Source organism: Carya illinoinensis, chromosome 7 (assembly GCF_018687715.1).
Source record: "Carya illinoinensis cultivar Pawnee chromosome 7, C.illinoinensisPawnee_v1, whole genome shotgun sequence".
Taxonomy (NCBI): domain Eukaryota; kingdom Viridiplantae; phylum Streptophyta; class Magnoliopsida; order Fagales; family Juglandaceae; genus Carya; species Carya illinoinensis.
The window spans coordinates 12,336,170-12,360,515 of record NC_056758.1 but is presented as its reverse complement, the minus strand read 5'-3'; the positions used below and the strand labels follow the sequence as shown (position 1 = coordinate 12,360,515).

At 35.1% G+C, this 24,346-nt stretch overlaps 1 protein-coding gene across 3 annotated transcripts; it reads left to right on the top strand.

The window, feature by feature from the left end:
- The first annotated feature begins 3,928 nt into the window (after positions 1-3,928).
- LOC122316718 (ankyrin-1) lies at positions 3,929-22,865 on the top strand. 3 transcript variants are annotated; one of them, XM_043133459.1, is made up of 13 exons: positions 3,929-4,110; positions 4,365-4,427; positions 4,508-4,675; positions 5,972-6,103; positions 6,533-6,672; positions 11,165-11,251; positions 15,563-15,688; positions 19,044-19,196; positions 20,012-20,083; positions 21,161-21,262; positions 22,106-22,276; positions 22,366-22,445; positions 22,690-22,865. In XM_043133459.1, exons 1-13 carry the CDS (start codon positions 4,080-4,082, stop codon positions 22,760-22,762), a joined length of 1,398 nt encoding a protein of 465 aa, XP_042989393.1. In that variant the 5' UTR covers positions 3,929-4,079; the 3' UTR covers positions 22,763-22,865. The 3 variants fall into 3 exon arrangements, with proteins under 3 accessions (XP_042989393.1, XP_042989394.1, XP_042989392.1); XM_043133460.1 differs by having other exon boundaries at positions 4,508-4,678; positions 22,628-22,806; XM_043133458.1 differs by having other exon boundaries at positions 3,930-4,110; positions 4,508-4,678.
- Positions 22,866-24,346: the final 1,481 nt, after the last annotated feature.

Here is a 24,346-nt window from a genome sequence, read left to right as displayed (position 1 = left end):
ATCCCAAATTTTAAAAGAGATTTTGGAAGTTCTTGCAAAGAAATTACAAAATAAAATTTGTAAAGATGTTGGAAAATCTAAATTTTGCATTATTGTTGATGAGGCATAAGATAAGTCTAAGAGAAATCAAATGGCTATAATTTTGAGATTTGTTGACGATGATGGTCTTATACAAGAATTTTTTTTGATCTTGTACATGTTAAAGATATATCGGCATTGACTTTAAAGAATGAAACATCTACAGTTCTTTCTCATCATTGTCTTGATATTCAAAATATTCGTGGGTAAGGATATGATGGTACTAGTAATATGCATGGTGAATGGAAAGAAATGCAAACATTATTTCTTAAATATTGCCTATATGCATACTATGTTCATTGTTTTGCTCATTGATTATAATTAACATTAGTTGCTGCATCTAGAGATATAGTTTCTGTTCATGAGTTCTTTTTAAATTTGAATTTCATTATCAATGTGGTAAACGCTTCATGTAAACATCATGATGAACTATAAGCTGCTTAGGCAACACAAATTGCACATATGATAACTATTGATGAACTTGAAAGTAGAAAAAGAACTAATCAAATTGGCACTATCAAACAAGCCAGTGATTCTCATTGGTGTTCTCATTTTTATTCTATTTGCAATCTACTATAAATATTTGGAGTTATTTGCTTGGTGCTTAAAAAACATAATAAAAGAAGGATCTACTTACTCTCAATGTCAGGATGCAAATACTGCTTATAAAATGATTACATCATTCTAATTTATATTTATTTTGTATTTAATGAAGAAAATCATGAGAATTACTGATGTTCTTTGTTGAATTTTGCAGCAGAAATCTCAAGATATCTTGAATGCTATAAATATGATTTTTACTACAAAATGACTCATCCAAGAGTTGCGAAATGAAGGTTGGAAAAATTTACTTGAGAATGTTGTTTCTTTCTCTAAGAAATTTGATATTAACATTTCAGAATTGAGCTCTCGTTATATCCAAAGTCTCGTTCCTCATCAACGAGATCACATTACGATGGAGCATCATTATCATTTTGAAATATTTAATATTACTACAGACTTTCAAATGCAAGAGCTTGACAGAAGGTTTATGTCAAAGTTTGGTAGAGATAGAAAAATAAAAAACGTACTATCTTATTGATAGATTAACTCGTCTTGTTTTAACTCTTCCAGTATCTATCGCGAGCAGTGAACAAGCATTTTCATCTATGAAGATTGTTAAAATAAGACTTGGCAATGAAATTGAAGATAAGTTTCAAGCAAATAATTTAATTTTCTATATTTAAAGAGAAATAACTAAGAATTTTGATTTAGATTCAATATTTGATAATTTTGGTTTTAGACGCTGTGTTTCTTTTGTTTGATATATTTGTATGAGTGTTTTTATGTTATTTCAATGATATATTGTTCTAGACATAGGATATACTTTTTTAATACATAGGTAGTATTAAACGTATTTTATTTTTATTTTAGATCTTACTAGCTGATTGTTCTATAGCTTAGAAAAAATTGTATAGAAAAAATAATAAACATCTTGTTATATGTTTAGCTTAACTTGGCCCCTTTAAAATAAATTAGGTTGGATGCAAAACACAATTGTCTAGTTAGGTGAGATAAGGTTTTTAATAAAAAAATTAATTAATGTATAATTTAATGCATAAAAAAAGTAAATTTTAAGAAATATATTTAGATAATGATAAGCTAGTGAAATATAATATCTTCCAATTAGTATATTTTAATAGGATGTCACAATGGCAAATCTATGCCTGTAATTAAATTATATTTTAGTTGAAAATTAAATATTCAATGTTATATATATACCTGCAGGCATTCTGTACGCTTAGATTATTTTTTTTCTTCTCGTCTTCTTTTTGTGGCCCAATTGTTTGCTTTTTTCTTTTTCTTTTTATAAATATAAATGGATATTATATAGAGATGAAATGTTATAAAATAGGAAAATTGTTTATTAATGTGAGTAGCTTTTTCCTTTTTCCTTTCTTTTCTCTTTTTAATTTTCTTTTGAGATATGAGAATTATTTTAGTAATATCATTAGCTAGCAAATCCTTTTTATGAGTAATGCTACTGAGCTGCCTGGATATTACCCCTGAAGTGTACTGCTCAATGTGGACATGGGACGTGCCTGCCACATTGGCAAAGTGAAAAGCAATCCAAGGAGAAAGCAACCAAACTACTTCTAAGATCCCTTCGCACTACCCCTTCCAAATTCAAGCACTACTTTTGAGATCCATTTGCACTACCCCTTCTAAATCCTAGCAAAAAATCATAAAAAGTAATCATGTCAGTACCTACAAGGAAATCAATCAAACTTCCTAATAATGAAAAGCAATCAAACTTGTGAAATCGGAGAACTTCTTAGATCCCTATACACTACTCCTTTTGAATCCAAGCAAAAAATCGACCATATGTTTGCCACTCCCTAACAGTACCATAACAGTACCCAACCTCCGTTTCTCATTATTCAACCTTCGTCTCTCATTATCCAACCAACTCCTTCCAAAATCAAAAAAGCTGTCGAATATCGTCCACCACTCCACCTCCATACTATTGCAACCAAGTTGGTTTACAAATGGTTTCCCCCCCCCCCCCCCCCTTTCAACCTTTAAACAAAGGAGACTTTTTTCTATATTCTTTTCTCAGATATATTTCCCCTTGCCCATTAAAAACTTGGTATAGAAAACAAAAAAACTCAGTCAGGAAAAATTATTTGTGAAAAAAAAAAAAAGAAGAGAAAAAATCTTCTTCTCTTACATCCTAGCTAGTCCATGATTGACTAAATTAATGAGATTCTTAAATTGTAACAAATTCCTTTCACATGGAGTTCTGTTGATTTGGAGAGGGAGACAGGGAGAGTGAAAGCTCTGACAATTTGGGCAAGGGGGAGGGGTCTGTTGGAGAGAGAATGATTTGGGAAATGAGAATAAGAGGTGAAGAGGGAGAGAGGGTTTGTCGTAGTCTTTTGTCTCTTTTTTTTTTAAACACCTTAACACGTATATCCATGTTAGGTGGTAAAGTTGAGCGGCTCAATAGCATTTTTCATTAGAGAAATAATAAAGCAGAGTTTTTTTATTGGTTTAAAAGTAAAATAATTAAGGGGTAAAAATGTAACTACACAATAAAAATAATAAAATTACTATTCATGTGGGATAGACACTTATTAAATTTATAGATTTTTTATTTTACCAATGAATGATATGAGATGAACCATTGCTATATCCATACTAAGAGCATTCTCAATGGTTTATATATAATACAAAACATGTAAAATATTTGAAGAATTGTTCATAAAATGAATTCCATCCGATTATGTAAAAGAATTTGTAAAATATAAATTACTACAATAACCCACTGCATGTAGCGAGTACTGTTCATCATTCAAATGATTTTTTTTTTAAATACTAATACTTCATTCATTCCCTCATTTCCTTTTACTTTTTTTTTTTTTTTACATTTTAATACAAATTCATTTTATTATTCATCCTTTAAAACACCTCTATTTTATTTTTTCTGAAAAATACATTGGAAATATTATTTATCCAATTTTTTCATATTTGATTTAATTTTTATTTTTATTTAGCTTATTTAATTTTATTTTGTGTGTATATAACTAAATTATATTACATTGTCTATAATAATATATTGTAAATATTAAAAAATATATATGAATATTACAAATTTATTGGTAGAAAGGAAATGTTTAAAAAAAATAAAAAAATATTATTTAAATGATATAAAAAATAGATAAATTAATATATGATAAATTAATTAAGTTAATACATAAAATAAAAAAAAGTAAATTTTGATCATCTATTTTAAAAAATAGGATAAAAAAAACCAGTGTGATTGCTCCATGCCTTGGTCCTTAATGATTTTTAAAAAGTTTTATCATTTTCAAAATTTTCATAACCAAACAGACGAAAGTGTCCGTGTTAAGCTTCCCTGTGCTCTCTCACTCTGAGAGTTAAAACCCAAAAACAACGCTCTTAGGGTTTTAGCGAGGATCCTTGTCCTGCTTCTACTTCAGTTTTGTTGTGTAATTATTATGGCCGCCGATGCTTCTACTGCCCTTGCAGGTTCTCTCTGCTCTCTCTCTCTCTCTCTCTCTGGTGTAGCCAACGGCATACAACACAATCAATAATGACATGGATCATTTTTGCAATTTGATTCATTACTTGGGTTACAGTTTCCGATAACGTTTGAAGTGTGTAATGATTTTCTTTCTCCATCGCTCTGCGTGGATGCTTGTACAATTTGATTCATATCGAAGCATAGTGTTCGATAATTACTTTATATCTCTCTCATTCTCTCACTCCGTTGCCAAATGCAGTGAGACAGAAAGTTCAACAATTTCTGAATGCAGCCTGTACTGGCAATGTTGATCTCTTGAAGAGTAAGCTCACGTTTTATACGTGTGTGTGTTCGTGTGCCTTTATATTGATGATTTATTTGGCTGGTATTTTGTTGGGATAGAGTTGGCGAGGCAGCTTGACGACGGTAAGGGGTTGACTGGAACGGTGGCTGATATTAAGGATGCGAACAAACGAGGGGCACTTCACTTTGCGGCCAGGGAGGGGAAGACAGAAGTTTGCAAGTACTTGTTAGAGGAATTGAAGCTCGATGTTGATACAAAAGATGAAGATGGTATGCACCTAATTTCTTATGCTGGACGCCCGGTGTCAATAAAAAAATCGGGCGTCCATAAAAAAATAAAATTTCTTACATTGTTGGTTTATGTTATTTTCTTTGTGTCCAACGCATTAATGGAAGGTCTGAGTCACATGGCCTATATTCCAAAAAGATTGGTCAATAATTGGAACATTAATATGATGAGCAAGAACTTTCATTTTTAAGCAATGTGAAATACTATACATCATCTACACTTATTCTTCTTATATGGGGTATCACAATCTACTCCTTAGACTCCCAATGTCCTCATCGAGACAGTCCATCGTAGGTGACAAGGCTCAAATCTCACATTTTTGATTGGGATAGATTCTGATATCATTTATAACGTCCGAATAGAAGGCCCAAGTCACATGACTTATACTCCAAGAGGACAAGTCAATGATACAATAAGAGCCCCATTGGAACATTAATATAAAGAGTAAAAACTTTTATTTCCCAAGCAATGTGGGATCCCATGCACCATCTACCCTTATCTTTATCATATGGGGTATCACATGCCCTCTCAATAAATGCTTAGTAATATGTTGATGGAGCAATCTAGATTAGGAAGTAGTTATCTTTGTAATTTATGTGCAAGGAAACAAAATGAAAAGTTAGGAAACTACATGTGTAGGGACGGTTTCTGCCATTTGGTTGAGAGTGATTAGTTGGGCTGGAGCATGCATGTTGTAAAAGTGACATTTAGGAGATGTTTGGAAACAATTTCCATCTCATCGCATCTAATATTATCTTCTTCCCAAATATCATTCAAATTCAAACACTTTCAAACTAATCATTACAACTTTTTCAAACGAATCGTTACAACTTTTGTAAAATTTCAAACTAAAATCAAAAGACAATTCAACCTTTTCAAAGCCAAAAACAAAATAATATTAAAAAATAATATTTAAACAATATTTTAAGTTTATAATAATTTTTTTTCAAATTTTTCTCTCATTTCCGAAAACTCAATAAATACTTAAATCAAACTATCTCACTACTATTTACAAATCATTGTACTACTATTCACAAAATTATCATCTTATCTTATCTTAATCCCCAAGCATCCCTTTAACTAAGATTCTTTCTTGTCCTTTAACCAAAAATCTCCTTGGAGTCATATACTATCCAAAATAATTCTATGGTTTTTGTACTCCATGATTGTAAAATGTATAACGTTCAAAATATTAGCTGAAACAGAAGAGAGAAAAATTATTTTTAAAGGTTTTATGATTTTTCATGGTATGGATTTTCGTTATTTATCTACAGGTGAGACTCCTCTTATTCATGCTGTTCGGCAAGGGCACACCAGTACAGCCAAATACCTTCTCGAGTGCGGTGCCAATCCTGCTATACCTAGTGACTTAGGGGCCACAGCCCTGCATCATTCTGCTGGAATAGGTGTGTTCTTAAATTTTTAGCCCTTCTCTTCCTGTTTGGATCTTTAGTGCATGGAGAGCTAGTTCCTAAATTTACTGTTTTACATAATCGCTCTGTTTTGTTTTAATTGATCTCGTTTAAGGATGATTGAATTATATGTTTCTGTTATCTTAATCCTAGAGATGTTTTGGTAGTTTCATAATTTATGTTCTTTTCTTTCTTTATTGATCTGACCGCGATTTTAGTCCAGAAACTACATCTAAAAATTACTGTTTGAAGGCTGTAAAATTAGATGATCATCTATACTTCCCCTTATTGCCATAGGCATACGGTTATATGGCGAAAATCGTATATGTCCACGATGTGGATAGATGTATAGAATTTAATATTCTTAACATCATGTTTTTCCCAATAAATCCCACTTTCAATAGATTTTGTGCTTGCACACAGGAGAAATTGAGCTGATGAGGATTTTACTTTCCAAGGGTGTTGATGTTAACTCACAAAGTGATGCTGGTACTCCTCTAATTTGGGCTGCTGGTCATGGACAAAAAGATGCTGTCAAAGTTCTATTGGAACATCATGCTAATGTATGCTTGGATTGATTTCTTCTTATATTGTTATCTTTTGGTTAATATGTTGAAGTTTTTGACCCTTGTCCTCTTGTGGTGCCTGTGTGGTTTCAAGACCTAGGGAGATAAAGCCTCTCCCAAGACTCTTTTCACGTGTTTGAGTGAAACTTTAATGATTAAAACTTGCTTCTACAACCATCTTATGCTTGTGAAGAGGTTCCAAAGGTTAAAGTTTTCCCTTGTGTCATGTGATATGTCTGAATGATTACATTGGCTTAGGATATATACATCTTTTTGTTGGTAGACCTTGTTGAGTTGCCTATGAGGCCTCTTGAGTTTCCTTGCCATTGTCATTCCTCTGGCTTTGTCGAAGCCTCATTGGTCCAAAGGGTAGTAGAACTTTGCATGAATTGATTTTGCCCACTTTTTAGGTCATCAGGACATGTTTAATCTTGTTTCTTTTGTGGGGATTGCTGGTGTTTCAAGTGAAGTTTTGGTTTATCCTGGTCCTTGAGCTTGGTGCCCTTATACGTGTAGACTTCTTGCCATGTCTTAGTTGTTTGATCTATCATAAATATTAGTTTATTGGATATGATTTGTTGGTAATGTAATAGATTGGTGAATATGTTTTGTTATTTCATTTACTTATCAAAAAAATGTTTTGGTATTTCATATAGTTTTCATGTACACAGGAAGTATACAAAAGAACACTTAAATACATTCTAAATTAAGACAAAAAGTCATGAGCATTGTTTCCATCAAGTACAATGGCTGAAAACCAAAGCATTAAAGTGTGCATAAAAAAACTCTGAAGCTTTGCCATTGTGTGTTCCCTATCTTCGAAGCATCGCTCATTTCTTTCCGACCACGTACACCACATGAAAACGAGATCATCTTCCACACTTTCGCCACTTGAGGACAGCCTTGAATTTCCTTCCAACAGGCCAATAAATCCACTACTCTCAATGGCATCACCCAAGCAACATCCACCCTTCTAAAAATCTCATTCCATAGCCCCCTTGTCACCTCACAATGCAAGAGTAGATGATCCACAGATTCTCCATGCTTTTTACACAAATAGCACCAATCCATCACGATGAGTCCCTTTTTTCTCAGATTGTCCGTGATCAGAATCTTCCCAAGAGCAGCAGTCCATACAAAGAAAGCTACCTTAGAGGGCACACGAGACCTCCAGATCCTCTTCCAAGGGAATGAAACATGGTCTTGTGCTGTCAAGATCTTATAGTATCCTCTAACTATAAATTTCTTCTACCATTGGCCCTCCACTGTATCTTATCCTCCTGCGGCGTAATGTTTCCCAGGGAGTATAACAACCTGAAATTCTGATACAATGTGTAGTTCCCAGTCGTGAATGTCCCTGTTGAAGAGAACATTCCACTAGTAAGAGCCATGCGAAAAAACCCGCATCTTTGACATTGAATCCTCACGGTTAGTTGCAATATGATACAATGCTGGAGATGCCATGTGAAGAGCACAATCACCGCACCAAACATCATGCCAAAACTTGACTAGTGTCCCCTCTCCAACCACAAACCGGATTTGATCTTCAAAACTCTGCCATCCCCTCCGATTAAATTTCCATAAACCCATACCATATCCCCCCCTCACTACATTGGAACATTAACCACCCCATGCACTTCCATGTCTAGCATTAATAATCTCCTTCCAAAGCGAGTCTCCCTCTAAATGATACCTCCATAACCATTTTTCCAACAAAACTTTATTGACAGTCCTCAAATTGCAAACACCCAAGCCCCCATGTGGAATTGGGGAACAAACTTTGCTCCAATTAACAAGGTGAAATTGTTGTTTCCTCCCCACAAGAAAGCCCAATATAATTTTTTAATCCTATTCGTCACCCCTGCAGACAATGGAAATGGAGAAAGAAAATAGGTGGGAAGATTTGTTAAATGTGCTCTTAATCAAAGTGAGTCTCCCCCCCCCCCCCCCCCCCCCTTGATAAATACAACCGTTTCCAACCAGTAAGCCTTTTCTCTACTTTCTCCACAACCTCGTCCCAAATAGCTCGAGCCTTAAAAGTCAGCCCCAAAGGAAGTCCCAAATATTTCATAGGCAAAGAAGACACTTTACAATTCAGTTGGCGTGCCAAGCTAGTAATATTAGGCACCACACCCACCGCCACCATCTCATATTTTTCAAAGTTCACCTTAAGCCTCGGCACCGCTTCAAAACATAACAACATTGCTCGCAACACTTGAATTTGCCCATGGTCTGCTTTGTAGAAGAGGAGAGTGTCATATGCAAATAAGAGATGTGAGAGCATGATAGATCCATTAGTGTCATTACCCACCGAGAAACCAGACAGGAACCCTTCTCCAATAGCCGCCTTCACCAACTGCCCAAATGCTTCCATAACAATAATAAAGAGAAGCGGAGACAAAGGGTCACCTTGTCTCGAACCACGTGTGCTATTAAAAAAACTAGCAGGAGTACCATTTACTAACACCGAAAAGCAGTTGGTAGAGACACAATGTTGAATTTAGGAAATCCACCTATTCTCAAAGCTAGGGGTGACAATATCTTACACGACCCGTTAACCCAACATGAACACGACACGATAATAGCGGGTTAGGGTTTAGTTTTAACGGGTTTGGGTAAAAACGGGTTGACTCGTTAAGATACGATTGCTTAATGGATTGATGACTGGTCAACCCGTTATGACACGTTAGAACTCGTTATGACACGTTAAGAAAGTTAAAGTTACAATTATACCCTTATACCTAAAAGTAAAAGTGTTAAAATTTCAATTTTGAGATTTTTATTATTTGGATTGTAATTTTGGACTTGTAGTTAGCTTTATAATTTTTATAAATATTGTGATTTTAAAATTTATATAAAATTATAGTAAATTTAATCAGGTCAAAATGGTTAATTTCCGGCTTATTCAACACATTTACATAAAAAGTTTGAAACGGGTTGTATTGGGTCGTGTTTACCTATTTTGTAATATTCACTAATGGGTCAAAATGGGTTGACATGACATGACTCATTATGTTAATGGGTCGTGTCAGGGTTTGAGATTTTGACACGATAAACTTAATGGGTCGGGTTAGGGTTGAGCTATATAGTATAATATACATGCTTTGACACGACACGAACATGACCCGTCAACACGATTTGACATCCCTACTCAAAGCCATGCCTCCTAAGCAAGTATAAGAGAAAATCTTAGTTTACATGGTCATAAACCTTTTCTATGTCAAGCTTGCAAAGAATACTTGGCACTCCTTCCCGCAACCGATGATCTACGCATTCATTGGCAATAAAATCCGAGTCAAGAATTTGTCTCCCCCAAATAAATGCATTTTTTGGCTTAGAAATAATATGTTCCAGAATTAGGCTAAGCCGGTTAGCAAGAACCTTCGCGATGATCTTCTATACTCCGCTCACAAGACTTATGGGGCAAAAATTCTCAACGGCTATAGCCTCATGTTTCTTCGGTATAAGTGCAATGAAAGTCGCATGGAGGCTTTTCTTGAACTTCATGAATGAGTGGAATTCCAAGAAAACTTGCATAACATCACCTTTCACAATATCCCAACTAGTTTGAAAGAATCCCATTGAAAAGTCATTTGGAGCCGGAGCTTTATCCTTGGCCATGCTGCAAATTACCTTATAAATCTCATCTTCAGCAAACGGTCGTTCCAACCAACTCGCACTATGCGAGTCAATAGTCTCAAACAACAAACCATCAAGCTTCAGCCTCTAGCCGATCGATTCCGTGAGGAGGTTCTCATAATAATGCATTATATGATTTTCTAAATCAGTATGGGAAGATAGCACTTGAGTACTTGACTAAAGTGTCTCGATAGCTTTGTTGCATCTATGTGAATTGGCCACTTTATGGAAGAACTTCGTACATTTATTGCCTTCTTTTAACCAAAGGGCCTTGGATGTTTGTCGCCATGACGTCTCTCCCATCAACAACACCCTCTCCAATTCAGTCACAATTGAACTCTTCCTCAATACGGCCTCCTCCGAGTGTCTCCCAACAATTCCCTTTCTTCTAACTCTTTACATTGGTAAAAAGTATGTTGCATGTGGCATGCAAATTGAGTCGGGCCTAAAAAATGTATTGAAACTGACTTTTTTAAACTGTTATTATCCAACCACATGGTCCACATCTCATCATCTAAGTGATAGAAAGATATTGTTTTGCCAGTGGTTGAAAATGGTTTTCGAAATCCAAAAACATAACTACTTCTCAAGTGTAAGCATGATTAGCTACAAACATTATGGCATTGGAATATGAGTAATGGGTGCTGATCTACTCAATCATTTTAAAAATGCTAATATCATTTGCATGACACGGATGTTTTATTAGCAATTGTAGACACCATTTTTTAAGTTTTCCTTATGTCATTTGCTTAAGATTTTTGTTGGTGGTAATATTATAACCAAATATTTTGTTATGTGAGGTGAGATTCTTTTCTATATTTTGATTCATTTTCCTGCTATTGTTGTGCAGCCTAATATTGAAACAGATGATGATATTACTCCACTATTGTCATCGGTGGCAGCTGGTTCACTGGCATCTTTAGAGTTGTTGATTCAGGTTTCTGTGTTTCTTTATCCTCAAATATATCAAATGGACTTTGTGCCAGAGCTTTCTGCATATCTATTTTACAAGTTGGAGATATATAAATGCCGTCAATATTACTCAGTTCCTTTTTGGAGGCTTTGATGGTTTATTTCAATTGCATTCTGTTCTTGTTTACTCAAGTTATTTGATTATGAGCATTGTTATGTCTTCATTATGAAGATAGCTCTGTGGCTTTTGCTTTGGGTAACTGATTAGTATTATACTAAATAGAATCTGTACGCACCAATCTGCAGCACGGTAATACAATGACAGATTGACCAACACAAAACAAAACTTAGATCATTACTTAAACAGCAAGTTCCCAGCTCCAGATCAGCAGCTACCTACTGGATCAACTCAGCAGCAGCGGAATCAACTTAGAAGAGTACTGACTAAATCCATAATGATCAATCCAACACGAGACTGTGCACCAAACTATCAACTTTAGCCATCCGAGGTATTTAGTGACCCAGATTTTGTATCTAATGTAACTCGTAAGAGAATTCAAAGAGAACAGAGATTCAAGGCCTTCAACGGTGTAGCCATTCTTTGTGGCAGTAGGGTGCAAAAAACACGAAAGATATTCATTTGATGGAATAGAATCATTTGTGAACCTCCAAACCACCAAAAAACTCTGAACAACAGTACCATACAAGTAACAAGGTTACTTATAAAAGAAGTGCCACGCAATTTCCACCACTTATCTAACAAAGATCTAACACAAATCTCAAGAAAATACAAAGACTTGAGATGGATATAATACATATTTGGAATTAGGGAGAGTATTACCATATTCTTCTTCCTCTTTTATATAGCATACTCTTTAATCTGCAAAGGGGGAAAAAAACGAGAAATATGATGCGATATTGGGAAAAGGAGGATGTTGGATGCCTGTTTTCTGTAGACTAACTCCCAAGATGCTCTTTTGTCTCTTTAACAGGGGTCTGTTTCAATAAGAAACAAATCTTCAAGAGTGAGAGAATCTGTCGTATAATACCCCCCCCCCCCCCCCCCCCCCAAAAAAAAAAAAAAAGAACCAATTTGACTTAGAAATTGACTTTATTTAATATTTTAAAGGAAAGAAAATGTGCACAGTTCCAATGTTTGGATGTTTTGTTAGGAATTTTCCAATAGTTTGCCGTGTATGTAATCAAATGGACCTATATTTATTTCATACAGTTTTATACTTTCATAAATGACATCTTACATTCATTGCTAAACTATGATATTATATACCTTAATTGGACTTTATCATTGGATAATGTATATTATATTTAAGTAGAAAGAAGGATGTTTTTCTGTCAAGTGGCTAACTCACATTGGAGAAGCAACACTATTGAGATGCTTTTGGTTGATGATTAGTCTTCTCTGATGAGACTGATTGTGACCCATTTTGTACAGTATTATATACATATATTTTCAGTGATTTGCTTCGGGACCTAAGTCCATTGAGGAAGGGATGGAAACGTGGTTTGAGAGGCTGTTGAAGAGAGAGATCTTCAAGGTGGTAAAAGTAGGTTAGTGACATAGCACAGGGTCTGTGTGGTTTCACCATAGTTTCTTTAAGCTTGTTGGGATGAAATTCAAGATGATGGTATGAAGGTCTCATGCCAACAAGAAGTTTGAGAAAAGCCTTAATTGCACTTCACAACCCTCACTCCTAAAAATGCCAGGGCTATGGACAGTATTGGTAAAAGCACACTCAAGCTTAAAACACCAAAGCCTGGAGCCCTTTGCTTACTGAAATCAAAGCACATTTACCTTAAGCACTTTTTGGTACTTTTCTTAGTCAGATTATAGTGTGAAAAGCATGCTTTTGTAGTTTTTGAAAAGAATGTAAAATATCAGATTTATCTATAGTAATTTAATTTAGATAAATTAAATGAGGAAGATGATGAGGGCTACAAATGTGTGGATGACTATGTTGATGGTTGTATGATTAATGATGAGGATGATAACATACTTTAGGATGGCATTGTATTCCTTATTTTCGCATACAAGTCATACCTACAATTCTTTTGCATATTTGGTTATTTCCTTTTGGGTGTATTTTGATTTAGCCACGCACTTTACTTTGATTGTGGCTGAAAAATATCTGGATTGTACATATTTTATTAAGCACAAGAGAACTATATTCAATGCCTAGTTTAAATTTATGTAATTAGTTGATCACTTGATTGCAATGTTGCTCAATAATATTAGACAATTGACTTAATAGGATGAAAGTGTTACTATCATGCGTTTTTAAACTTTTTATGATATTTTATGCATATTTTTTTATACATTATTTTTTTTTTTTGATCGGTGATTTTATACGTTATATTTTAAAACTTTTCATCTAGGCTCTAGGTGGCTTTTGTACTTAAGATGCCTAGCACTTTCACTAACACTTGTAGTCAGTGTCTTTGCTTATCAGTTAAGTAGGGTTGTTGAGAATATTATTTCAAATCCACATAAAGTGTTTGTAAGTGGTACACAATTTAGACTTGGTGCTTATTGCCAACGAAGGTCTAAATCGTAGGTTTAATTTAGGTGAGTCAAGAGTGCTTTGTAAATTAGATATTGAAAAGGCCTACAATCATGTTAATTGGGAATTTTTCTATTATTTGCTTGGGAGATGTGGCTTTGAGGAGAAATAGCGGCCATAGATAGTGCATTCCATTTTTTGGCATTCTTCTCTCTTCTAGTGAATGGCTTTTCCTGCTGGTTTCTTTAGTAGCTTGTGGTTGAAGATAGATGATCTTTCATCTTCGTAACTTCTCATTATTGTCGTGGAGGCTCTTAATAGAATGTTATCTTCATACCTATATAAAAAAAAAATAGAATGTTGTCTTCATTACCGTTGATGGAGGTTCTGGTCATGTTTGGTTAACATTTTTTTTTTTTGAAGTTTTTAAAAGTTTTCAATTTTTTTTTTCAACTTCATTCCAAACATCTTTCAATTCTAAAAAACTTTCTATTTCAACTCTTTAACTAATCATTTGCCTAGATTTGTCAGTTAAAAAACAATGACAACTTTTTCACAAACTACCATAAAAAAAATTATATTCGTGCAACTTTTCAACTCTACCTACTTTTACAAACTCCAGTACAAAACATATATAGAAAAAATTATTCATTTTCATGTCTATTTTTACAAAACCCAACAAGCAATACATCTCAAAAGAACTCATTATAAATTCTCATTCTCAAAATTTCTCCTAATCAAACATGCCCTTTCTTTTCTGAAGGACGGGAAATCTTGATGTTCTGAACATTATCAATCTGTTGTTTGTAAATGATACTTTAATATTTTGTTGGGCAAGCCCAAGCCACATATGCTCCCTGAGGGCCATTTTTAAGCTTTGAAGCTATTTCTTGAAAGTGGATTGCGCCAGGTCAGAGCATGCTCTTTGGATAATGTTTCTAGTGGGAGGTTGGACTGCATAATGGTGTACGATATCCTTTTTGCCTATGAAATATCTTGGCCTCCTTTTGGGTGCCTCTTTCAAGGCAATTTCTATTTGGACTGGTGTGATCGAGAAGATTAAGCATAGTTTGGCTGGTTGGAAGAGGATGTATTTGTCTAAAGTGGTGGGATAACCTTGATCAAGAATACTCTTTACAATTTGCCTATGTTTCTTGCCTCTATTTCCGTTCCACTAGTGTGTCCTAGTGTTGTTAAAAGCTCGCTTAAGCACAAAGCTCCAAGGCCAAAGCGCTTTGCTTATCAAAAGCAAAGCTCATTTACAAAAGTGCACTTTTTAGGGTTTTTTGTGTGAGCTTAAAGCGCAAAAAAGCGTGCTTTTATTAATTGTTTTTTTTTTAATGGTAAAATATCATTCCAAGACCCAATCCTAATAAGTTTAGATCCAAGAAATTCGTGGATGTTCATGCCATTGAAATCTATTACAAGAAATCCTCCCTTTTTATACAAGAAATCTATTTGTCCAAAGGGGTAGGAATTACTTTGACAAAGAGTATGTTGTCTAATCTTCCCACTTATGTCCTTTATCTTTTGCCTATGCCAGCAGGGGTGCCAGCAGACTATGCCTTTTAGTTTTTAATTACAGAATTTTGTATTACTTATATATATATATATATATATATATAAAAGAGTAGAGCTCGGGCTTATTTGAAAGGGCATTTGTTTGATGTTTGAACCTATTTGATTTCATTGCAATGTTCTGATAACTACTACTCTGTTTATGTGCATCCGCAAAAGAAATCTGATAATTAGATTCTGTGCCATTTTATGCATTATTTTCTTCAGCAACCCTAATTTTTGCATTTTCTTATGTATAGGCAGGTGCTAAAGTAAATATTAGCGCTGGTGGAGCAACCCCTTTGCATATTGCTGCTGATAATGGGAGCTTAGAAATCATAAACTGTCTGCTGAAAGCTGGAGCTGATCCAAATGTCACTGACGAGGTGAAGCTATACTTATTATCAGACAGTCATCTTTCTATAAGTTCATTAGTTAATATATAGTCACGAATTGACCCGTTATATCTTGAGTCAGCATGCTCATTTTTTTTGCATGCTAGTGTCTTTACATTACCGTTGGAATTTATGAAATATATTACCTATATAATCCCTGAAGCATCCTCTTTGATACAAAGGCTTATCAAAATTGTTTTTGATAAGCATCATCTTTGTATTATATTGAGCTATCTCATCATTTTAATCTATGTTTCATTTTACTTTGACCTATCCTAACGCTTCACAAGCTAAAAACACATTTCATTGTATTTTCTTTATTACCAGTATAACCCACTCGGTTTTTTGACATTAATATATATATATATATATATAAAGAGATGAAAGGTCTCCTATCATTTATGTATAGACCTAACACTTCTCTATTGATTTTCCATTTCTAGTCATTTGACTTTCCCACACTTAACTCTTTACTTTTTCAATAAAAAAGACTATTCATCATATTGTGACTATTGACTCATCATTAGTTACCCACTTGGCTTCCTTACCTCTTAATTATTCTACCTGAATTATTCCTGCGCATTGTGTGGGTTGAAGGCTACTAATAGATTTTTTGTTTTTGACAAGTACTACTAATAGAATTAACGCTAGGGGCATTTGATATACCAACAACATTCACCCAAAAAAGAAAATAATATGGTCAAGAATTCAATTGATTTTTGAAACACTTAATAGAATAAAATCCAAATAAAAAGATTTGTGAATATTTGAACCTCTACTTATGAAAATTACTCGTACGAAAATGAGATCCCCACAAAATAAAGATGATACCTTTCAACACTTTTTATTCATTTTTTTTATTGGTGTCTATAGTCCTCATTAGCAAGAAAATGATACTTCCAATTTGATCTTCCTTTCTAAGTAACTCAGACATAATGCTTTCCTAACCTTTTAAATTGTCTTAGGTTAAGGAATTTAGGCATACTAGACATTGCTGGAATGTGCCACGCTTCCTAATACCATCCCTATCTTTATTTCTTTTTAGAGTTCTGTAAGTAATAAAAACTCGAAAGTATGTGCTTTCCTTTTCTCACATTATATGCTTGTGCTGTGCATATGCAGTTTACCCTTTTTTTTGTTTGTGATTACATTTATATGACAGTGGCTCTCTCCCAACAGCCTCTCTATCCCCTTAACCGCTTCCCTCATCAAACCAGCCTCCCAATTTCTCTCTCCCACTTATCCCTTGTTTTTTTCTCCTTATTTTTCCTAGTTTTCCTTTTTTGTTTCCTTTTATGTCATCAACTCATTAGAGGCTAGATCTAGGGCATTTGGTCCATCTTCTCGCAACACCTCCACCACTGATGGAAGCACCGCCTCAACTTTGACCATTGCCTCACACTGAACATCAGATCTCTCCACTACGTGGCTGCCACGGTATCTAGCAGTTCTAGGGCTTTTGGATCAATGGTTGGGTCTTTAACAATTGGTACCAGAGCAGGGATCACATCATTAGTTCAAGTCACGAAGGGGGCGACCTATAAGTTGGATTAAAATGCCTTGATACTATATATGGACATAGTATTAAGTCATTGAATACTAATAGATGAGTACAGCCGCCAAAAGGGAAAGGCCTACCACCGAGTCAGTATCGATAGAGTGGGCTGCTGTGGACGTCGGATTCAGAAGCATGGTGGAATGTTATGATACTAAGGGTTAAAGATTTAACCAAATTAGTATCCAACAGTTATAGGGCTTTTGGATCAATGGTTGGTAACGGGCTGTCATCGGCGCGCTTAGCTGCCCAATGGCTTTCTGGCCTTGGTCTCCTATTTTCTCGGTTTTTCTTTCGTATATTTTCTTGTGTTTCTTTTCCTTTAGGATTTTCAAGCTTAGGTATATTTTCAAGCTTAGATATGTGCTATTCCACTAGTCCTCACCTTACATGCTCCATCGAAGGCCTCCAAGTGTCTGTTCCACCACCTCCACCAACAACCCTGCCTTTTAACCAGATCTGGCCACCATGTGCCACCTCTCTCCTCTGCTGCTGATCATCTTCTGTTTCATTTTGCGAGTTTCATTCTCCTCCTGAAACTGCTTTTGTTGGGAGCTACCTTTGAAAGTTCCCCTATCCAAGTACGTAGGAGAAAATATTCTGATCGAGCACCACAACCCGAACAGATCCAATGTGCATCTGAATGCGTTGGGTTCTGCAGCCCATGAAATCACCTTCACAACAGCCTTTCTCACGATCACATGTCAGGAAAATATAGGACCAGGATTGTAGGTTCCGTTACCCAATTGTTTCCCTTTTCCTGCACTGTAAAATGTATTTGGGGTTGTTTGTTGGGGTCCAACCCGCTCCTATTGCATTGGTAATTATAGTCAATTCTATTTTATTCATTAAAACAGATTACACATATATGATCTCAAAAAAAATTTGAAAGAGAGAAAAAAATGACATTTATATGATGAACAATCCTTGATTAAGAGTGGGTAAATCTTTTGTTTCCATGCGCAAAAACATTAGTGCAGTGTGCTAAATTGTTCCCATGACCAAAAAATGTAAGTGCAGTGTACTAAACTTGTTATTAATTTACACTTTAATTTTAGGACCCATACTTAATTTAAATATTCATTGATATTTTTTGGGGGGAAGGGGGGAAGGGAGGGGATCCATCTTACTTTCGCATGCTTTGGTTGGTCTGCCTGTGGTTATTTTAATAAACGATTTTTATTTGTTTCAATACTCCAGTGTGCATTAAGAATTTATAACAGGTGCTTTTTTTTTTTTTTTTTTCAGTGTAGGTTGGGAAACCCATATTTCAATAGGCAACACTTCAGTACCAAAGAAAAAAATAAATATTTTTCTTTTCCTTCCAAATACATGCTATAAAACAAAGTGCTGCAATCTTCTGCATGACGTTGGTCTTCTTTCCTAACACTTCCAACTTGGAGGTATTTCAAATATGGGAAAATTTTCCAAGTTGGACCTTTTCAAATTAATCTTGTTAAGTTGTAAATGGTCTCTTATAGGAAAAATGTTTTGGTTGAGTCCATTCATAGCTAGAGCCAAATCATCCAGATTATATTCTGTACTAAGTGGACTACCTGGTTACCAAAACATTAGTAAAGTTCTATGACACAGCCTATTAACCATCTCTCCTTGACTCCTTATAATTACCAATTGACCAATTGGTTTGATTGCTTGTATGAGTCCATTTTAGGTTGTTTCCTTCACAGTAATATTAATTGAAATCATACCCATATTTGATGTTTTCTTTCGTGAGTATAGATATTGGATGTTCTTGGTACTTGTTAAAAAGAAATGTTCTTGCCATACCAGGATGGTCTGAAGCCGATCCAGGTTGCAGCTGCACGAGGCAATCAAGGAGCCGTTGAGATTCTTTTTCCTTTGACTTCAAAAGTTCAGACCATTTCAAATTGGACTGTTGATGAAATACTTGAGCATATGCAGTCTGAAACTAGCAAACAACAGGTATTAATATCGAGGCACTAAATTTTGGATATGTGAGAAAGAAAGGAAGCTTTCCAATTTTTCTATGAGCCCATATTTATATAGGCTCTATAGTGTGTATTCAAAACATCATATCTGCTTAAACTAAAGACTAACTGTGCAATCTCTTCGTGGGGACATTTTGATTTTGAAATAAATATTTTAAAATACCTCTATGTTTCCTTAGCTTTCTGACCAAAAAACAAAGAATTGTTTCTTGGCCTGATGAGCAGCATAGCAGTGTGCCAGTGACTAGATGTCTACTCTTTTTCATTTGAAAAAAAAAAAAAGAGTTTCTTCCTCCATTCAAAGGAATTTGGAGCTCTTAAGCCATTGTGAAAGGAGTTCTGGGTACATAATGAGAAGAACCTCAAATTTTCCCTGGAAAGGAGATTGTATTACTGGGTGAAAGGAGGAAACTTTTCCACTTAAGAATGCTGTGCACCCCCAGAATCAGTCGAGACTTCGTTCTGGATTCCCGATGCCAATCAAAGAGGATGTTGTGAACCTCCAGGATTAGTAGAGACTTTGTCCTAGACACCAGGTGCCAATAAAAAAAATCCACTGAAGAATGGAAGGAAATATGAGAATAAAAGACTAACCCCGACAACAACAAAAATTCCATAATTACTTGCAACAAATAACGAAGAGACACCTGGTGTCACTAGAAAATACAGTCTCTATCAGTTTCTATTTGGTACCAAATCTAACCAAGTTACAGCTCAATTTTTCCATTTTGTATGCCAACCCAGTTCTAGTTTAGATTCTTGTATTAACATTCAAGGGAAAATTTTCAGGAAGAAACAGGGGACCAAAGCAATGTTAATATGCCGAAGGAAACCAATCTACTAAAGCAAGATCCCCCTGAGGTATCAGTTTTTTACTCTCTAATGTAATTTTCTGTTTGTTATACTTACCGTGGCTCAGATTCTTTTCTGGATTGTCTGTTGTCTGAAATTGGATGCTTTCTAGCTTTTAATTTTTCTTGATAATACCCTATGGGTTGGCTCAAGTGGTAAAGGCTTTGGTCTTGGTAGTAATCTCCCACTAGGGTCTAAGATTCAAATCCTCTTGGGTGCAAACAATCTCTAGGGTCCATCGGGTTGGGGAATTTTTCCCTTAAATTTTCCAAGGTGCACTTGCAGGAAACTCTTTGCTGAGGGCTTCCCTGGGATTAGTCGGGATGCTATTCTCGGACACCCGGTGCCAAATAAAAAAGAAAAGAAAAAGATCTTGGTAAGATTACACTGGATGTTCTGTAGATGAGACTATTATATATCTAATTCAAATCTAGTTACTATCATAAATTCAATTCAAATTCGATATTCTAGTTTTTACTCTCTGATCGCCAGTTCAACCATTACCTATAAAAAATAATGTCAGTTCAACCAAAAGACTGAATCAAAGACGTCTGTGAATCAATTCCTGGTTTTATTTCTTATAATGCTGCACAAAGTTTTCTATAAGAAGTGGAATTCTTATTGAAAACTTCTTCCAGTGGGAGAAGCATTGAAATGCTAATGAAAAGAAATTTAAGATGCCACTTTGTGATTATTGGAATCATTGTGAGCAAGGAAACGGTTCTCCCCCTACCACTGACAAGGGATTGGACTTACTTTCACCTTTTGATAAGGGTAGGTGGTGAATGGGATCTCACATTGCTTGGTAAAGAAAAGTTCTTGCTCTTTATAAGGTTTAAATGGGGCTCCAAGTGTATCATTGACTAGTCCTTGTGGAGTTTGGGCCATGTGGTTTAGGCCTTCCATTAGGGCTTTACAAATTTTCTCCTTTGGATTTATTTTGTGTATTTTTTTTTTTCTTTTGAATTATGGAGATATTAAACTTTTTGTCTGAAGTCATAAATATTAAACTTTCTGAGTTGAAGTATTCTGTTGGAATACTTTTACTGTTGTGTTTGCCGATGTGATGAATGTTCAACATTTCAGGTGGCACCAGAAGCAAAGAAGAAAGCTGCAGAAGCAAAATGTAGAGCAGATGATGCTTTCAAAAGAAAAGATTATCATACTGCTGTAGATGCTTATACACAAGTTCATACTTCTCTCCTTTGACTAATTCAATATTCTCTCCCTTTTACTGTTGAAAATTTTCCTTTTCGGCTGCAACCCTATGTCTCTGTATTTGGTCGTGCTCTTCGTTGATGCTGCTAATTTTCAGCTGATGGCAGAGAACACATCTCTGTATAGAACATTATTGGGGTAACTTATCAATTTATTGTTTGACTAGAAAGCATATTTCATGGTCAGCCACCAATATAATTTAGTGCATTAGGGGTGTGGCTCAACTGGTAAGAGCCTTGGTCTTGGTGGTATACTCCTTCCATGTCTAAGGTTCAAATCTTCTTGGGTACAAACAATTTCTAGGGGCCATTTGACTGGAGGCAACTTCTCCTTGAATTACTTGAAGTGCACTTGCAGGAAACTCCTTGCCGAAAGCATGCGCACCTTCGGCATTAGTCGAGACTTTGTTCTTGGACATCCGGTGCAAAAAAATAAAATAAAAAAATATTAATGCATTTTCAAAGAAACTAATTAACCTCTTCTTACCAAATAGGTGAATAAGACTTAATTAATTAAACTTCTCATGACTATTCTTCTGACAGAATCTAGCTGGCGATTGATATTTTTAGTGCTCCATTGGTAGTAGATACACCATCTTCTGTAGGCTATTCTATTATTTGAAATTTAAATAATCAATTTATATTTACTACAAGAATTAATGACGTGGCCTTATAGAAACAAAGAAGCTTTTACTTTGAAAAATTATGTGTTATAGATATCAGTGGCAAAATTAGTTTCCTTATTCACAGATGCATATCTAGAACATGTGAGCTTTCAGCACTTCGATTGTAATTGTTTGGGATGCATATTCAGGCAATCGATTTAGACCCCACTGATGGTACTTTGTTTTCCAATCGGAGCCTTTGTTGGATACGCTTGGGTCAAGCTGAGCATGCCTTAGATGATGCGAAGACCTGCCGAGCATTACGGCCAGATTGGCCGAAAGCTTGCTACCGGGAAGGTGCAGCTTTACGCTTGTTGCAGGCATGTTTTCATGTTCGCTTCTGGTCCATGGTATTTGAAACAACAAATTGGTCTTTGTGGTCTGATGTTATTTGTTTCTCTTATTGCAGAGGTTTGATGAAGCAGCCAACTCTTTTTATGAGGGAGTGCAGCTTGACCCCGAAAATAAGGAACTTGTGCTTGCCTTCAGGTAATAATCACGTCCACCATCTCTGGATTTACTTAGGCCTTGGTTTTGGCATGCCGATGACTACATTACGAAATGAAAAAAAAGAAAAAAATTGTTTATTGTTTTCTTTATTGATTGTAAAATCCATGAAATGAGCTAATTGTTGAAGAGTTTCGTTTACTTGGGACATCTTACTCTTTAAGAGGGACTGCAAAATTTATTTCATCAATCAAATACATCCTCTGAGTACCTGCCACGTCCACAGGGAAGCTGTTGAAGCTGGGAGGAAGTTTCATGGTACCAATCAGGAAAGAGAAACTGGAGTTTTGTGTGGATAAATACCTGTAGGGGTCATACCGGACATATATGGAAACTGTATCCTGAAAAAACAACAGCTGTAATAGTTTATCAATGAGAATTGTTCACTGTTTTGGTTGAGAATCACAATTTTTTCAGCCAGTTCTTTAACATCAAAAACCTTACTGTAAGACTTCTTTAACTGGTTAGAGTCCAACCGAATCAAAAGGCTCCGACAATAATGAATTAAAAGGCTCGTGAAATCAACAGCCTGCCAAGCCCGTCTAAGACAACCCAGGACAACTTACAGCATTTGGTACTACAGTCTACAATTGTGGGAAAACCAATAGGCCCTTGGAAACCCATGATCCACGGTCCATATCATCTCGAATAAGCCTCCTCTACCACATTGAAATTGATTGGCTTTGTAAAAAATCTATTTGCATGCTTATTTACTGACACACCTAATGCAGTATTGATGTGAAAGCCAACCACATTAGTTGGTATAAACGATACTTGTGTTGGGAAAGGTTTTTTACGACTGACGTGGTCACACGGTATAGTGTGTAGGTAGCAGAAGAGAGTGCCTACAGTGTTCTATACACCACCGAATAGGAGGCTGATGTTGAGGATAAAAACAATATGTGCCACTCATCTGTGTTAAATCGAAGAGCAAAGGCCTCACTTATTCTCCCTATTGATCCTCCATTGCCAATCTCGCCACCTACTTCCATTAGAGAATGCCTATTGCACCCGTGGCACTCTTCAATCCAGTTCAACCCATCATGTTTCGTTCGAATTTTACTTTCTTTTGTTTTGTTGATTGCATCTGAGTCGACACATGTAAAGGAGAGGCGGTCTTTGATTTCCCCAAAAACCAAATGAGCAAGTTCTATTTTTGAACTACCTCTCCGGAGATTGTGGGATTGTGAAAGACGTTTTACTAGAAATATTCTTGTTATTACTTAGACTCATATTCTCCAAAAAGCATATCCTACTCTACTAGCTCCGAATAAAGTAAATATAAATTAAATACATGTATTAAGATAGGAAGGCTTCTTATTCCACAACAACGAAAGCACTTTTAATTCTTTTATATATTAGGAGATTTCACTTGGAAAAGAAAATGTTCCATACTAATGGATTTGGATCTATAGCCATAGATTCCAATGAACAAGATATTATAGCACTCACCAATGAGGCCCTATCGATTAGTATTACATAGAAGAAATTTATAATAGACACTAATATAATAAGATCTGTTGTATAATTGGTATTTTTATTTTTTATTTTTCTAATTGGTTTTGCCGTATAATCTCACTTAATTTCCTTTCTTCATGACAAAATGTTATGGAGAAAAGATGACGTATTTAAGAGCATTCACATTAGATTCCCCATAAAATTTCCTATAATTTAGCTAAAAATGACATTCCCTAAAATTTTTTTCTAAATTTTACCCTTCTTTCAAAAATCTCCTACGTCTCATTCCCTATCATTTCTCTATTATATTAAAATAATATTTCTCTATTCCTTTTTTATTATTTTTTTCTTTCACTTCTATTTACAAATTTAATTACTCAATATTTTTTCTTATGTTTTGAATTATTACTCTAGTGAATATTTTA

Coding starts and splice junctions, on each gene's coding strand:
- LOC122316718 (XM_043133458.1), top strand. CDS start 4,080: ATGGCCGCCGATGCTTCTACTGCCCTTGCAG. Junction 15,689..19,043: donor ATCCAAATGTCACTGACGAG/GTGAAGCTATAC, acceptor TTGCCATACCAG/GATGGTCTGAAGCCGATCCA. Junction 19,197..20,011: donor CTGAAACTAGCAAACAACAG/GTATTAATATCG, acceptor GAAAATTTTCAG/GAAGAAACAGGGGACCAAAG.